This window comes from Salmo trutta, chromosome 29 (assembly GCF_901001165.1).
Source record: "Salmo trutta chromosome 29, fSalTru1.1, whole genome shotgun sequence".
Taxonomy (NCBI): Eukaryota; Metazoa; Chordata; class Actinopteri; order Salmoniformes; family Salmonidae; genus Salmo; species Salmo trutta.
The window spans coordinates 25,787,955-25,803,507 of NC_042985.1; the positions used below are offsets into that span (position 1 = coordinate 25,787,955).

A 15,553-nucleotide genomic window follows, 5' to 3' on the forward strand; every position below is an offset into this window, starting at 1 on the left:
ATTTTGAATTGTGGCTCAGGGATATGTGTATCTGTTTGAGCTTGTAATGAGAGCCGAGTATCTGGGAGGCAGGGCTGTCATGTTTATTTGATCAGCCCAGAGCGCCTAGCAGACAGCGTCTTTAAACTGCCAATAAAAGCCATTCTCACAGCTAATGAAGTGACACCAAAGGATTTATAGCCAACATAAAAGCCAACATGGAGTTGGATTAATCCTTATGATGATTACAGCGTCATGTTTCACTCTCAACCAAGAGATTACTTTAGCAATTACAGTATGTTAATCAGCTCCTAGGGCACCTTGGTTCTAAAGGGATGTGTTGTACTTGTAAACAAGATAGTGCTAGCTTGAAGTGGTATAAGGCATATTGATGCTGTTACCTCATTGCAGTTAAATTTGCATCATTTTTGTTTGTGGTTTCACAGTCTATAATTATAAATACTGATGGTGACCTGTTGTATTTGGACCCCATCAGAAACATTCCACTGCTTATTGTAACACAACAATCAGGCTCATTAGAACACAAATGTTGTGTCTCACATGCTAGATCACATTATATATGAACCAATCCATTTTTATGTCATAAAGAGTGACACTGGGGAACACAACACATTTTAGTTTTCATCCAACTATGACATTGATTACTGATGCATGAGCTTGAACTGAGTGACGTTGACATTTTGTTTTTATGTCGGTGTGTGTTTCTGTCTGTTTTTATTCCCCCAGAGGAGGATCCGGCGACTCAGACTAACTCTTCATACAGGAGACAATGGACAGAATGAGACCAAGAAACCAACCTCAGACATAGTGAGTCTCAAAACGCACACCCAGTCAGCCACACACCCAGTCAGCCACACAGCCAGTCAGCCTCACACACCCAGTCAGCGTCACATGTCTTCATCTTCACCACCCTATGGAGCCTGGATTTATCTTTTCTCTCTCTCTCCCCTCCCTTCATCGTCGCTTCCTCAACCTGTAGTCTGTGTGCTCTGCCTCTCTCCCTTTCTTATTCACAGCCCTCTCTATCCCTCAAACACACTCAAGTCAGGTGGGAATTGTGAAGTAGGAACCAGCTTTGATCCAGTTCTAGAAACATTCCATGGACTGTAGCGTTCGGGGCGGCAGGTAGCCTAGTGGTTAGAGTGTTGGACTAGTAACCGGAAGGTTGCAAGATTGAATCCCAGAGCTGACAAGGTAAAAATATATTGTTCTGCCCCTAAACAAGGCAGTTAACCCACTGTTCCTAGGCCGTCATTGAAAATAAGAATGTTCTTAACTGACTTGCCTAGTGAAATAAAGGTTCAAAAGAAATGTCTACACAATACAGAGACGGGGGAAAGGTGGAAACACTGAGATTTACTGCTGCTATATTATCTGGGCTGTTGGTTATGCAATTGTATTCACACAGGGATGTGTACAGTACATACTGTAACAAGTGCACTGAGAGTCGGGAAGCAAGTTCAGGGAGTGAGTGTTTTAACAACGTACAGACATGAAAACAGAGTCAATAACACTTGAGGAAAGAACCAAGGGGAGTGACAGATATAGGGAAGATAATCAAGGAAGGGATGGAGTCCAGTTGAGTGTCATGGGGCGCAGGGGCGCAAGACGATGGTGACAGGTGTGCGGGATAATCCGCAGCCTGATGACCTAGAGGCCGGAGAGGGAGTATACGTGACACATACACAGCTATGTCTGGTTTTCACAGTACTCTGCACAAAGGTAGGAGCTGCGTGTCCCTTTTCATCTACAGTAGAACTCTCTTCAGCATGCACAAGTCTAGCTGACAACAGGATTACACAGAACCGCATACTGTTGTCTGTTTTCAGATGCCGTATATCATATATAATGTACACGACACATGATGGCATCATACTGTAACATTTTATTGGTCGTCTTATACAAATGTTTAGCCAATAAACTATCACTAAACAATCACGGAACTCTTTTTAATTACATGGTACCTACTTAGTACACATGGGTAGCCTACGTCATAATAAAGGCAGACATGTTGTTTGCCAGAGGTGGTTTGCCGTTTTGCTCTGTTTGTGTTGAGAAGCTGTGGTCTGGCAAAGTTACATCAGCTAGTTTGTAATGTAAGTGTTTGACAGCACACAGTGTGCTGCTTAGAATCACATTGAAGTTAGGGGAAGTATGATTCGGTCGCTCCTCCAGAGACTGAGATAGTGACAGAAAGCAAAGAGATAGGTCCATGCTGTTCTTTGTACCTTGTACACTGTTTCTCTAACCTGCCTCACCCCTTTACCATCACATTTCAGCTGATAGCAGCGTGACTAATGGTGTAATCTGAAGGTGTTTCCCTTCAGGAACCTGTGCATGTTTACAGCATTACTACTGATGAAAGACGACAGCCAGGTCAGGGTTGAACAATGAGCAGCACAGAGAAGAACAACGTTGGGCCCTAGTTAATTAGGACCCTGAGTTTTTCCTGGTCTAGTTATGTGGTCTGGAAATACTCAGGGCCCTGCTGATGACACTTCACAACTGTGCCAGTCGTATGGGGGCCGTGCCACTCTGCCACGGCCAGCTGTGCGCTTCAGTCTGCAATGTGGTATCAGTCTGTGCTAAAGCTAGGCCCACTTAACGAGCCACCCAGCGCTAACAAGAGCAGCGCTCTGGAGCGGCCAGGACATATCGCACATTACATTAATAATTATCCCAGCCCATTAACTTCAGAGGCCTTTACAGATAGAACATAAACAGAGGATTAGTATGTAAGGAGGCACAGTGGGAAAGGAGAGAAGGATGTTCAAAGTGCCCCCCCCTCCAACCACATCCCCTTTAGCTTCCCATTATCTATTGATTAAGCAGGCATGTTGAAGGCAGCTGAAATTGACATAACTCTTCCCTTGTTGTCAGGGTTTCAGTCAGTAATGCCAATTCAGTGTTCCTCAGTACAGTACTTTGAGTGAATCAAACAATAAGCAGATGACGTCACTACGACCTACATCCGAAAATAAAGGTCAGCATCAAACATGGAGAGTGACTATCGTAAAAGTCTGTGGGCTGTCCTTGACACTGGATTCTTTGATGGTTGAACTCGCTGTATGTACAGTGAGGGAAAAAAGTATTTGATCCCCTGCTGATTTTGTACGTTTGCCCACTGACAAAGAAATGATCAGTCTATAATTTTAATGGTAGGTTTATTTGAACAGTGAGAGACAGAATAACAACAAAAAAAATCCAGAAAAACGCATGTCAAAAATGTTATAAAATGATTTCCATTTTAATGAGGGAAATAAGTATTTGACCCCCTCTCAATCAGAAAGATTTCTGGCTCCCAGGTGTCTTTTACACAGGTAACGAGCTCACTGTAGATGTTATCTTCAGAGGAATTGAAAATATAGGTAACTATATGTAACACTCCCATATTGTGCACATATTCTTGGTTTGTTAGTCATTTGGAAGTGAAACCTGGGTAGCAGGAGACAAAAAGACTGTGGTGTCACAAAGAGATGGCGAGAACGAAGAAAGAAAACACATATGACAAGATAGTTAAGTGAAGGAGGGAGGAAACATCTTAAGTTTAAGTCGGAGATATTATGTTTCGGAAAAGGACAATGAAGAAAGGGTGATCTACCATGAAATTAAAAAGGGCGTGTCCTGTAACCCGACACTCCATGGGAGACAGGCTTATCAGTGACTCTGACCTGGATGTGGTGTAATGCATCTGCTCCATGTGAACTGCATGGAACTGTGGCACAGAGGTGCTAGACTGAAAGTTTACATGCCTGCAATGTAAGACCCCCACTGACACAATGGGCTTGAGTCAATGGATGGTGTTTTTGAAGTTAAGGCATTTTAATCAAATGGGTTACATTAGCAAATCTTTTTAATTCTACATGACATGTACTGTAAGTTCCACATACAGTTGAAGTCTGAAGTTTACATACACCTTAGCCAAATACATTTAAACTCAGTTTTTCACAAATTATGACATTTAATCCTAATAAAAATTCCCTGTCTTAGGTCAGTTAGGATCACCACTTTATTTTAAGAATGTGAAATATCAGAACAATAGTAGAGAGAATTATTTTTTCAGCTTTTATTTCTTTCATCACGTTCCCAGTGGGTCAGAAGTTTACATACACTCAATGCGTATTTGGCAATGCCTTCAAATTGTTTAACTTGGGTCAAATGTTTTGGGTAGCCTTCCACAAGCTTCCCACAATAAATTGGGTGAATTTTGGCCCTTTCCTCCTGACAGAGCTGCTGTAACTGAGTCAGGCTTGTAGGCCTCCTTGCTCGCACACGCTTTTTCAGTTCTGCCCACAAATTTTCTATGGGATTGAGGTCAAGCCTTTGTGATGGCCACTCCAATACCTTGACTTCGTTGTCCTTAAGCCATTTTGCCACAACTTTGGAAGTATGCTTGTGTCATTGTCCATTTGGAAGACCCATTTGCAACCAAGCTTTAACTTCCTGACTGATGTCTTGAGATGTTGCTTTAATATAGCTACATAATTTTCCTGCCTCATGATGCCATCTATTTTGTAAAGTGCACCAGTCCCTCCTGCAGCAAAGCACCCCCCCAACATGATGCCGCCACCCACGTGCTTCACAGTTGGGATGGTGTTCTTCAGCTTGCAAGCCTCCCCCTTTTTCCTCCAAACAAAACAATTGTCATTATGGCCAGACAGTTCTATTTCTGTTTCATCAGACCAGAGGACATTTCTCCAAAAAAGTACGAACTTTGTCCCCATGTGCAGTTGCAAACCGTAGTCTGGCTTTTTTATGACGGTTTTGGAGCAGTGGCTTCTTCCTTGCTGAGCGGCCTTCAGGTTATGTCAATATAGGACTCGTTTTACTGTGGATATAGATACTTTTGTACCTGCTTCCTCCAGCATCTTCACAAGGTCCTTTGCTGTTGTTCTGGGATTGATTTGCACTTTTCGCACCAAAGTACGTTCATCTCTAGGAAACAGAACGCTTCTCCTTCCTGAGCGGTATGACGCTTTTCCCATGATGTCAAGCAAAGAGGCACTGAGTTTGAAGGCAGACCTTGAAATACATCCACAGGTACACCTCCAATTGATTCAAATGACGTCAATTAGCCTATCAGAAGATTCTAAAGCCATGACATCATTTTCTGGAATTTTCCAAGCTGTTTAAAGGCACAGTCAACTTAGTGTATGTAAACTTCTGACCCACTGGAATTGTTAGATAGCGTTATGTCAATTAAAGTAGTGAATAGTACACTCTTTGAAAAAAAGATGCTATCTAGAACGTTAAATTATTATTCAGCTGTCCCAATAGGAGAACCCTTTGAAGAACCCTTTTTGGTTCCAGGTAGAATCCTTTTGGTTCCTGGTAGAACCCTTTTGGGTTCCATGTAAAAGAGTTTCTAAGAGTGTAGAAGCAAATATTGCCCATTGCTTTCGATTTTGAGTTCTTCAGACTAGGCCTCTCTCATCTGGTTTTCCATGAATACATAACACTGTCAGTTCAGTAAGGGTCAAATTCCTTTGGCAGGACATTAAAACAATTTTCACAGCCCCTTATCTGACTGGATAGAAGAAGAAAAATCTGTTTCTGTTGCAGCTTCAGCTTCAAAGAATCCAGGACAAAACTGGAATAAATGCTACAAACATGCTGAAACACCTATATTGTAATATTTAAAACGCAATAAAGGCTGACATATTGAGTTCTTTCAGAGGGTGTGTACAGCACTGGCCATAAAACATAATGCCGGCCATTCTTCTCTCCCATCTGTTGGAATTCACATTGCCTATTTGGAGCCCCTCATAATTTCTCGTCAGCCTGCTCTCTCTGTGGATTATCTGGTGTGGAAATGTGAAGCAACGTCCAGCTCAGGAGGCCATGAAACAACAGTGGCGTCATTGTTCCCCATCTCTTATCTCTGTTGGATGGGCGAAGGACACATTCTCTCTCTGGCTTGATGGGCTGCAGAGTAGATGTCTTGGCTGAAGTTCCTCTGAGCTAATATTTATTTGGGATGGAAGCTCCTATTTTCTCTTCTTAGAAACAGGAGCTTTTTATACAGTACCAGTAAAAAGTTTGGACACACCTACTCATTCCAGGGTTTTTCTTTCTTTGTACTATTTTCTAATTGTAATAACACATATGGAATCATGTAGTAACCAAAAAAGTGTTAAACGAATCAAAATATATTTTATATTTGAGATTCTTCAAAGTAGCCAACCGTTGCCTTGATGACAGCTTTGCACACTCTTGGCATTCTCTCAACCAGCTTCATGAGGTAGTCACCTGCATTTCAATGAACAGGTGTGCCTTCTTAAAAGTTAATTTGTGGAATTTCTTTCCTTCTTAATGCATTTGAGCCAATCAGTTGTGTTGTGACAAGGTAGGGGTGGTATACAGAAGATAGCCCTATTTGGTAAAAGACCAAGTCCATATTATGGCAAGAACAGCTCAAATAAGCAAAGAGAAATGAAAGTCTGTCATTACTTGAAGACATGAAGGTCAGTCAATCCGGAACATTTCAAGAACTTTGAAAGTTTCTTCAAGTGCAGTCGTAAAAACAATCAAGCGCTATGATGAAACTGGCTCTCATGAGGACCGCGAAAGGAAATGAAGACCCAGAGTTACCGCTGCTGCAGATGTTAAGTTCATTAGAGTTAACTGAACCTCAGATTGCAACCCAAATAAATGCTTCACAGAGTTTAAGTAACAGACACATCTCAACATCAACTGTTCAGACGAGACTACGTGAATCAGGCCTTCATGGTTGAATTGCTGCAAAGAAACCATTACTAAAAGTGAACGGATGATATCCGCATGTGTGGTTCCCACCGTGAAGCATGGAGGAGGAGGTGTGATGGTGTGGGGCTGCTTTGCTGGTGACACTGACAGTGATTTATTTAGAATTCAAGGCTCACTTAACTTTTTGAGGCTAGTAGGACGCTAGCGTCCCACCCACCGTGCACACTATTCAACAGCCAGTGAAAAATCAGAACGGCAATTTCAAAAACAACAAAATGTCATAATTCAAATTTCTCAAACATACAACTATTTTACACAATTTTATAGATAAACATCTCCTTAATCCAACCATTTTGTCCGATTTCAAAAAGGCTTTATGGAGAAAGCATAAAGTTAGATTATGTTAGGACAGTACATACACAAAAAATTACACACAGCCATTTTCAATGCAAGGACAAGCGTCACCAAAAGCAGAAAACCAGCTACAATTATGCACTAACCTTTGACAATCTTCATCAGATGACACTCCTAGGACATTATGTTAGACAATACATGCATTTTTTGTTCTATCAAGTTCATATTTATATCCAAAAACAGCATTTTAAATTGGCGCGTGACGTTCAGAAAATGTATTTCCCCCAAAACTTCCGGTGAATCAGCACAACAATTTACAAAAATACTCATTATAAACGTTGATAAAATATTAAACTGTTATTCAAAGAAATATAGATTAACATCTCCTGAATGCAATCGCATTCGAAAAATATTCCTCATGAAGCTGGTTGAGAGAATGCCAAGAGTGTGCAAAGCTGTCATCAAGGCAAAGGGTGGCTACTTTGAAAATCAAAAATATATTGTTTAACACTTTTTTGGTTACTACATGATTCCATATGTGTTATTTCATAGTTTTGATGTCTTCACTATTATTTTACAATGTAGAACATTTTAAAAATAAAGAAAAACCCTTGAATGAGTAAGCGTGTCCAAACTTTTGATTGGTACTGTATATCAATTACCATCCTGTGTTGTTGATGTCTGTCATTAAGTGCTTAAGGAGTGTCCAGAAACTAGGCTTCTCCTAGCTCTTTCCCCACAAAGCATTGCGGTAGTCCAAACCATTCTTTAAAAAAAATGTATGGGTTAAGACTAAGATGTGGTCTAGAAATGAGTATAATGACTATTCCCAGTGATCAAAACTACAGTAGACTACGTTCAACGAAGATGGTAATCTGTCATCAACAGTTTGATGAGAACAGGTACATGATCCATCCATTTAATCTTTACCCTTAGCCCATATCATTATCTGAAAGAGGGGAATGCATTGTGTACATTGAAGCATATCATTTGCAAACAAAATATTACAAGCATTCAGTAATAATCAGGTTACAGGGTTGTGAAATATCTCCAGACATTGTGAACACACAATTCATTTGTTTCTTTTGTCTTCTCAGCAAGAGGAGAAGGTTGTCAACGGAACATGGAAGAAGAAGAACACACTCATCCAGCGAGAGAGGCCAGCTGGCAGTGAGTTACCTGTACAGGTAAACTACCACAACCACAACATAAAAAACTATAATGGTTTCCTACATAGAGGCTTTTGAAAGGGAAAGTTACAGAATGTTATGGTGAGAATATGGGAAGTAACTTCCTGAATTTGTGGTCAACTCTGCTATTGGCGTGTGAAACACAAATATGCAAGCTATGCACTGTATATAAACAAGAACATTTAGAACCTTTTGTACTATCCTTGATATAACCTATCCTCAGATAATTCCAAGTATTGATTTCTGTGTATGTTAAACAAATGTTGTCGATGTGTAGTATTGGGTACAACCCTCTGCCTCTGGTAGAAACAGAGGTCATATGGACCTGTGTGCACAACCTGGTCTCAGAGCATTTCGTATTATTCTGTACGTGAATTTGAGTCTCTCCATTTTTGTATGATATGTTGTGTTTCGTATGGTATGTATTAATTTGGGGATATCCATCACCCACTTCAAATTACAATTTATATTATATGTTACGAATTTTCAAAACCTACAATATGTTAGGAATTTACTAAATGTATGATATGTTACGAATTCTAGCTAGGTGGCTAACGTTACTTAGCTAGCTAATGTTAGGTAGGCTGGGGTTAGGGTTGGGGTTAGGGTTAAGTTTAGGAGTTAGGTTAAAGGGTTAAGTGTCACGTCCTGACCAGTTTAGGTATTATTTTTATTGTAGTTTGGTCAGGACGTGGCAGAGGGTATTTGTTTTGGTTGGATCGGGGTGGTTGTTTGTGTTAGGGTGTGTGATTTGTTAGTTGGGTATGTTCTAGGTTGTATTTTCTACGTTCTGTCTAGTTTAGTTTTTCTATGTTTAGGTTTGGGTGTGGACTCTCAATTGGAGGCAGGTGTTTCTATTTTCCTCTGATTGAGAGTCCTATATATAGGTATGTGTTTGGGGTTGTTAATTGTGGGTAGTTGTATTTCGCACTGCTGTTATTATTGTAGCCTGTGAAACTGTCGTTCTTTGTTTTCCGTGTTCACGTTTATTTAATAAATTATAATGATGAGCACACAACCCGCTGCGCCTTGGTCCTCTATCGCCTACGACAGCCGTTACAGAACTACCCACCAACAATGGACCAAGCAGCGGAGGAGGGAACAACAGGTGGAATATCGTGAGTCATGGACTTGGGAGGAGATTCTGGCCGGAGAGGGCCCATGGAGGAAGTCTGGGGAGGACCGGAATCGCTACTGGGGAACACGGCTGGCGAGGAAGCCGCAGAGGCAACCCCAATCATTTTTTGTGGGGGGCACATGGGTAGGTTGGCTGGGCGAGGATTAAGTCCCAAGCCAAATCCCCGTGTTTTTTCCAAACAACCATTGACTGGACAGGTCCCGTGCTTTGGGGTGATGGTGCTGTGACGAGGCCGGGTATTTTCAGGCCGGTATGCGCAGTACCAGCGCCCCGCATGTGCCAGGGGAAAGTGGGCATCCAGCCAGTAGGGGTGATGCCAGTCCTGCGCTCGAGACCGCCAGTGCGCCTCTACGGTCCAGTGTTTCCCGCTACACGCACTAGCCCGGAGGTGCGTGTCTCCAGGCTGGCACGTCCAGTACCAACACCACGCATCAGGCTTCCAGTGCGTCAGCCCACTCCAACTCGGCCGGTTCCTGCTCCCCACATTAGCCCTGAGGTGCGTGTCTCCAGGCTGGCACGTGCAGTACCAGCACCACGCATCAAGCTTCCAGTGAGTCAGCCCAGTCCAACTCAGCCTGTTCCTGCTCCCCACACTAGCCCGGAGGTGCGTGTCCCCAAACTAGCACTTCCAGGACCAGCACCACGCATCAGGCTTCCAGTGCGTCAGCCCACTCCAACTCGGCCAGTTCCTGCTCCCCGCATTAGCCCTGAGGTGCGTGTCCCCAGGCTGGTACCTCCACTACCAAACCCACGCATCAGGCTTCCAGTGCGTCAGACCAGGCCAGAGTGTCCGGCAACAGTGCCTCGTCCAGAGTGTCCGGCAACAGTGCCTCGTCCGGCAACAGTGCCTCGTCCAGAGTGTCCGGCAACAGTGCCTCGTCCAGAGTGTCCGGCAACAGTGCCTCGTCCAGAGTGTCCGGAACCAGGTGAGACGGCCCACTGTCCGGAACCAGGTGAGACGGCCCACTGTCCGGAACCGAGTGAGTCTGCCCGCGACCCGGAACCGAGTGAGTCTGCCTGCGGTCCGGATCAGAATGAAGTTTACTAGAACTTTGAACCAAGTGAGTCTGCCTACAGCTCGGAACCAAATGAGTCTGCCTACGGCCCGGAACCGAGAGAATCTGCCTATGATCCGCAGTCAAGAAAGCCTGCCTACAGTCTGGAGGACAGTAGGCCCGAACCTGAGCCACCTCCAGTATAGGTGGGTTGGGGAGGGGGGGTGTAGCACAGGTGCCGTCGTTGACGGCAGCCACCCTCCCTTCCCTCCCTTTAGTTAGGGGTTTATTTTTTAATTTTTTTTTGTTGAGGTGCATCCGGGGTCTGCACCTTTAGGGGGGGGGTACTGTCACATCCTGACCAGTTTAGGTATTATTTGTATTGTAGTTTGGTCAGGACGTGGCAAAGGGTATTTGTTTTGGTTGGTTCGGGGTGGTTGGTTGTGTTAGGGTGTGTGATTTGTTAGTTCTGGGTGTTGGGTATGTTCTAGGTTGTATTTTACATTTAAGTCATTTAGCAGACGCTCTTATCCAGAGCGACTTACAAATTGGTGCATTCACCTATAATATCCAGTTGAACAAACACTTTACAATAGTGCATCTAAATCCTTTAAAGGGGGGGTTAGAAGGATTACTTTATCCTATCCCAGGTATTCCTTAAAGAGGTGGGGTTTCAGGTGTCTCCGGAAGGTGGTGATTGACTCCGCTGTCCTGGCATCGTGAGGGAGATTGTTCCACCATTGGGGTGCCAGAGCGGCGAACAGTTTTGACTGGGCTGAGCGGGAACTGTGCTTCCTCAGAGGTAGGGAGGCGAGCAGGCCAGAGGTGGATGAACGCAGTGCCCTTGTTTGGGTGTAGGGCCTGATCAGAGCCTGAAGGTACGGAGGTGCCGTTCCCCTCACAGCTCCGTAGGCAAGCACCATGGTCTTGTAGCGGATGCGAGCTTCAACTGGAAGCCAGTGGAGAGAGCGGAGGAGCGGGGTGACGTGAGAGAACTTGGGAAGGTTGAACACCAGACGGGCTGCGGCGTTCTGGATGAGTTGTAGGGGTTTGATGGCACAGGCAGGGAGCCCAGCCAACAGCGAGTTGCAGTAATCCAGACGGGAGATGACAAGTGCCTGGATTAGGACCTGCGCCGCTTCCTGTGTGAGGCAGGGTCGTACTCTGCGAATGTTGTAGAGCATGAACCTACAGGATCGGGTCACCGCCTTGATGTTAGTGGAGAACGACAGGGTGTTGTCCAGGATCACGCCAAGGTTCTTAGCACTCTGGGAGGAGGACACAAGGGAGTTGTCAACCGTGATGGCGAGATCATGGAACGGGCAGTCCTTCCCCGGGAGGAAGAGCAGCTCCGTCTTGCCGAGGTTCAGCTTGAGGTGGTGATCCATCATCCACACTGATATGTCTGCCAGACATGCAGAGATGCGATTCGCCACCTGGTTGTCAGAAGGGGGAAAGGAGAAGATTAATTGTGTGTCGTCTGCATAGCAATGATAGGAGAGACCGTGTGAGGATATGACAGAGCCAAGTGACTTGGTGTATAGCGAGAATAGGAGAGGGCCTAGAACAGAGCCCTGGGGGACACCAGTGGTGAGAGCACGTGGTGCGGAGACAGCTTCTCGCCACGCCACCTGGTAGGAGCGACCTGTCAGGTAGGACGCAATCCAAGCGTGGGCCGCGCCGGAGATGCCCAGCTCGGAGAGGGTGGAGAGGAGGATCTGATGGTTCACAGTATCAAAGGCAGCAGATAGGTCTAGAAGGATGAGAGCAGAGGAGAGAGAGTTAGCTTTAGCAGTGCGGAGAGCCTCCGTGACACAGAGAAGAGCAGTCTCAGTTGAATGCCCAGTCTTGAAACCTGACTGATTAGGATCAAGAAGGTCGTTCTGAGAGAGATAGCAGGAGAGCTGGCCAAGGACGGCACGTTCAAGAGTTTTGGAGAGAAAAGAAAGAAGGGATACTGGTCTGTAGTTGTTGACATCGGAGGGATCGAGTGTAGGTTTTTTCAGAAGGGGTGCAACTCTCGCTCTCTTGAAGACGGAAGGGACGTAGCCAGCGGTCAAGGATGAGTTGATGAGCGAGGTGAGGTAGGGGAGAAGGTCTCCGGAAATGGTCTGGAGAAGAGAGGAGGGGATAGGGTCAAGTGGGCAGGTTGTTGGGCGGCCGGCCGTCACAAGACGCGAGATTTCATCTGGAGAGAGAGGGGAGAAAGAGGTCAAAGCACAGGGTAGGGCAGTGTGAGCAGGACCAGCGGTGTCGCTTGACTTAGCAAACGAGGATCGGATGTCGTCAACCTTCTTTTCAAAATGGTTGACGAAGTCATCCGCAGTGAGGGAGGAGGGGGGGGAGGGGGAGGAGGATTCAGGAGGGAGGAGAAGGTAGCAAAGAGCTTCCTAGGGTTAGAGGCAGATGCTTGGAATTTAGAGTGGTAGAAAGTGGCTTTAGCAGCAGAGACAGAAGAGGAAAATGTAGAGAGGAGGGAGTGAAAGGATGCGAGGTCCGCAGGGAGGCGAGTTTTCCTCCATTTCCGCTCGGCTGCCCGGAGCCCTGTTCTGTGAGCTCGCAGTGAGTCGTCGAGCCACGGAGCAGGAGGGGAGGACCGAGCCGGCCTGGAGGATAGGGGACAGAGAAAATCAAAGGATGCAGAGAGGGAGGAGAGGAGGGTTGAGGAGGCAAAATCAGGAGATAGGTTGGAGAAGGTTTGAGCAGAGGGAAGAGATGATAGGATGGAAGAGGAGAGAGTAGCAGGAGAGAGAGAGCGAAGGTTGGGACGGCGCAATACCATCCGAGTAGGGGCAGAGTGAGAAGTTTTTGATGAGAGCGAGAGGGAAAAGGATACAAGGTAGTGGTCGGAGACTTGGAGAGGAGTTGCAATGAGATTAGTGGAAGAACAGCATCTAGTGAAGATGAGGTCAAGCGTATTGCTTGCCTTGTGAGTAGGGGGGGAAGGTGAGAGGGTGAGGTCAAAAGAGGAGAGGAGTGGAAAGAAGGAGGCAGAGAGGAATGAGTCGAAGGTAGACGTGGGGAGGTTAAAGTCACCCAGAACTGTGAGAGGTGAGCCATCCTCAGGGAAGGAACTTATCAAGGCGTCAAGCTCATTGATGAACTCTCCAAGGGAACCTGGAGGGCGATAAATTATGAGGATGTTAAGCTTGAAAGGGCTGGTAACTGTGACAGCATGGAATTCAAATGAGGAGATAGACAGATGGGTCAGGGGAGAAAGAGAGAATGTCCACTTGGGAGAGATGAGGATTCCAGTGCCACCACCCCGCTGGCTCGATGCTCTAGGGGTATGCGAGAACACGTGGCCAGACGAGGAGAGAGCAGTAGGAGTAGCAGTGTTATCTGTGGTGATCCATGTTTCCGTCAGCGCCAGGAAGTCTAGGGACTGGAGGGTAGCATAGGCTGAGATGAACTCAGCCTTGTTGGCCGCAGACCGGCAGTTCCAGAGGCTGCCGGAGACCTGGAACTCCACGTGGGTCGTGCGCGCTGGGACCACCAGGTTAGAGTGGCAGCGGCCACGCGGTGTGAAGCGTTTGTATGGCCTGTGCAGAGTGGAGAGAACCGGGATCGACAGACACATAGTTGACAAGCTACAGAAGAGGCTACGCTAATGCAAAGGAGATTGGAATGACAAGTGGACTACACGTCTCGAATGTTCAGAAAGTTAAGCTTACGTTGCAGAAAATCTATTGACTAAAATGACGAAAATGATACAGTACTGCTGGCTGGTGGAGTAGGCTAGCTAGCAGTGGCTGCGTTGTTGACTTTGTTTGACCGTGTAGCTGGCTAGGTGTAGCTGGCTAGGTGACCTCGATAGTTTCAGTACTACACCTTGTCATGATACAAAAGCAACTTTGTAGCTAGCTAACATAACACTAATCAAGACGTTCCTTTGTAATGTATTTTAGTTTCTACAGTGTTACTAGTTGGCTGGGTTAGGAAAAATGGCGTCGCGGGGGACGGCAATAGCTGGCTAGCTAACCTCGGTAATTACTAAACTACACAATTATCAGGCTATGACAAAGACAACTATGTAGCTAGCTAGCCAACACTGCACTAGTCAAATCGTTCCGTTGTAAAGTATTGGTATCTACAGCGCTGCTAGTCGGTAACGGTTGGCTAGCTGTTGGCTAGCTAGCTAGCAGTGGATTAGTGATGACTAGGTGTGTTGACTACGTCTGGCGTCGCGGCTGGCTACTTACTAATAATTACTCTAAACTACACAATTATCTTAGATGCAAAGACAACTAAGTAGCTGGCTCACTAACACTACTAACACTACACTAGTCAAGTCGTTCCGTTGTAATGTAATAGATAGTGCAGCTAGTCGGTGGAAGTTGGCTGGTTGGCTAGCTAGCAGTGTTGACTAGCTAGCTAGCTAGCAGTGATGACTACGTTAGGAGGACGAAGATAGCTAACTTCGATAATTACTCTAAGCTACACGATTATCTTTGATACAAAGACGGCTATGTAGCTAGCTAAGAAAAGAAAAGAATTGCTCGGATCAAACAAATCAAACCGTTGTAATGTAGTGAAGTGTAATATTACCTGTGGAGTGAAGCGTAGTGCGACTGCTCGCTCCAAACCGGAAGCTGTTTTCTACGTTCTGTCTAGTTTAGTTTTTCTATGTTTAGGTTTGGGTGTGGACTCTCAATTGGAGGCAGGTGTTTCTATTTTCCTCTGAGTCCTATATATAGGTATGTGTTTGGGGTTGTTAATTGTGGGTAGTTGTATTTCGCACTGCTGTTATTATTGTAGCCTGTGAAACTGTCGTTCTTTGTTTTCTTGTTTTCCGTGTTCACGTTTATTTAATAAATTATAATGATGAGCACGCAACCCGCTGCGCCTTGGTCCTCTCTCTCCTACGACAGCCGTTACATTAAGGTTAGGGTTATAGGAAGGATTAGCTGAAAGGGTTAAGGTTAAGGTTAGTGGAAGGGTTAGCTAAAAGGGCTAAAGGGAAGGGTTAGCCAACATGCTAAGTAGTTGCAAAGTAGCTAAAAAGTAGTAAGTAGTTGAAAGGTTGCTAATTAACTAAAATGCTGAAGTTGTCCGTAATGAGATTTGAACTCGCAATCTTTGGATTGCTCGACATTCGCGTTAGACGCCCACCCACAATACTTTTGTTTTTGCCTTAAGTAACCATCTGACTTATGTAACCATACCAAACG

General features: G+C 45.3%; 1 protein-coding gene across 1 annotated transcript in view; it reads left to right on the forward strand.

Moving 5' to 3' along the window:
* Positions 1-15,553, forward strand: part of LOC115167618 (nuclear mitotic apparatus protein 1) — a 31,658-nt gene that overhangs the window by 787 nt on the left and 15,318 nt on the right. Inside the window, exons 2-3 of the mRNA XM_029722208.1 lie at positions 727-807; positions 8,157-8,246. Of these exons, the coding sequence (XP_029578068.1) occupies positions 727-807; positions 8,157-8,246 (171 nt within the window). The remainder of the gene's footprint in view (positions 1-726; positions 808-8,156; positions 8,247-15,553) is intronic.